This window comes from Stegastes partitus, unplaced genomic scaffold (assembly GCF_000690725.1).
Source record: "Stegastes partitus isolate 25-593 unplaced genomic scaffold, Stegastes_partitus-1.0.2 Scaffold1526, whole genome shotgun sequence".
Lineage (NCBI taxonomy): Eukaryota > Metazoa > Chordata > Actinopteri > Pomacentridae > Stegastes > Stegastes partitus.
The window spans coordinates 71,428-73,086 of NW_007579257.1; the positions used below are offsets into that span (position 1 = coordinate 71,428).

At 46.8% G+C, this 1,659-nt stretch overlaps 1 protein-coding gene across 1 annotated transcript in view; it reads right to left on the reverse strand.

The window, feature by feature from the left end:
- Positions 1 to 1,659, reverse strand: part of corin (corin, serine peptidase) — a 28,742-nt gene that overhangs the window by 5,241 nt on the left and 21,842 nt on the right. Inside the window, exons 16-17 of the mRNA XM_008300332.1 lie at positions 1,349 to 1,398; positions 179 to 365 (exon numbers count right to left, since the gene is read on the reverse strand). Coding sequence (XP_008298554.1) covers positions 179 to 365; positions 1,349 to 1,398 — 237 coding nt within the window. The remainder of the gene's footprint in view (positions 1 to 178; positions 366 to 1,348; positions 1,399 to 1,659) is intronic.

A 1,659-nucleotide genomic window follows, 5' to 3' on the forward strand; every position in this document is an offset into this window, starting at 1 on the left:
CACCCCTCCCCAGGTGGTTTTATTACCATCCACGTCTTGAATCACCCCTCCCCAGGTGGTTTTATTACCATCCACGTCTTGAATCAGCCCTCCCCGTGCGGCCCACTGTGGTGGGACTCCGTCATCGTCCCTGTTGTGAGCCACGGATCTCTAAGCCCCGCCCCTCACCAGGTCTTACCCCTCAAAGCAGTGTGCGACCGTCAGCGCCCACCGCCGGCCGATGAGGACGCAGCCGCAGACGTGTCCGCTCTGACCGCTCTGCAGCGAGCACTGCCATGGCCACGCCCCCCGCCGTGACACCCGGCCTCCCAGAATCCTTTTCTTCCTGTGAGGGTGGACGCCCACCGCCGGGCGCTGACCACACTCTGTTGGCGACATGGACAGTCGGTAAATCACCACCACGACATCCTTTATCATGGGGTTTTCAGCTTTACGCCGAGCTGTGTCCAGAAAGTTAACAAACTTTAAACATAAAGCTGGTGAACTATCTTTCTGGACTGAGTGTGCTGAGTCTGTATAGATGGACATAGATAAACATCTGCAGTCTGTGGAGACACAGTGACCACAACACAACATGAAACTACAGAACTGAGACAAAATGACAAAAACTACACAAGACAACAACAAGAGACAACATGACAGAAGAGAGACAAGAAAGTGGAAACACAAAATGACACACAAAGAGGTACGAAACCACAGAAAACGAGATATAAAATAAAACAGATGAAACACAAAACAAGCGAGACCAGACAAAAATGACAAAGACGAGACAAATCAAGCACAAAACAACAAAATGGCGACAAAACTGTCTGACGGCGTTTGTAGAGGCTGTTTAAATGCACATGGCTCCATCTCTACACTATGTGTGCAGCGTTGGAACCACGTTGGACAAGTCTGTGTCCTGTGAGACAAACAGGGACTCCTTTTAGACAAGGTTTACATTTTAAACCAGACTTTGATGAAACAGGACTGTCGTAGGGTGAGCTTTGGTTGATTTTAACAACAGGGCTGCACATCAAAGATAGTTAGTTCATGGACCATCAGAGAAATCTACAGACTGTGTGTTTTAGTTTCTGGCTGATAAACTGTCATTTTAGGGATGTTTTTACAGGTATCATGCAGGTGCTGATGAAGTGGATGTGAGGTGTGGCTCCAGCCAGCAGGGGGCAGCGCTGTTTAACTCATTACATCTTTGGACTTTGTCTCCACCTGCTGGTAGCATCTAGAACGACACTGTGGTGGTCCGACACCCGCTGAGACGCACCGACAGGCATCTTTCTACAAAACTCAGATTTCACTCAAAGACAGCGAAGAAGAAGAAGAAGAAGAAGAAGAAGAAGAGTTTTACCTTCTCTGGTGCAAAGGACTGAAACTCTCCTCCTGGAATGACAGGCGTGACTGCAGGACAGACAGACGGTGTTTTAACAATCTGCTGCTGTTTGGCAGATTTGACCTGTTTTGTTAAATTCTGGTAAAAAAAATAATTTACATGTTAACTGTAAAAACAAAACAGGCCAAAACCAACGAGGCAGAGGAACGCTGTAACTTAAAAAAATGTAGAAATGATGAAAATAACAGCAAAAAACTGTAAAATCCATCCATCCATCCATCCATCCATCCATCCATCCATCCATCCATCCATCTATCTATCTATCTATC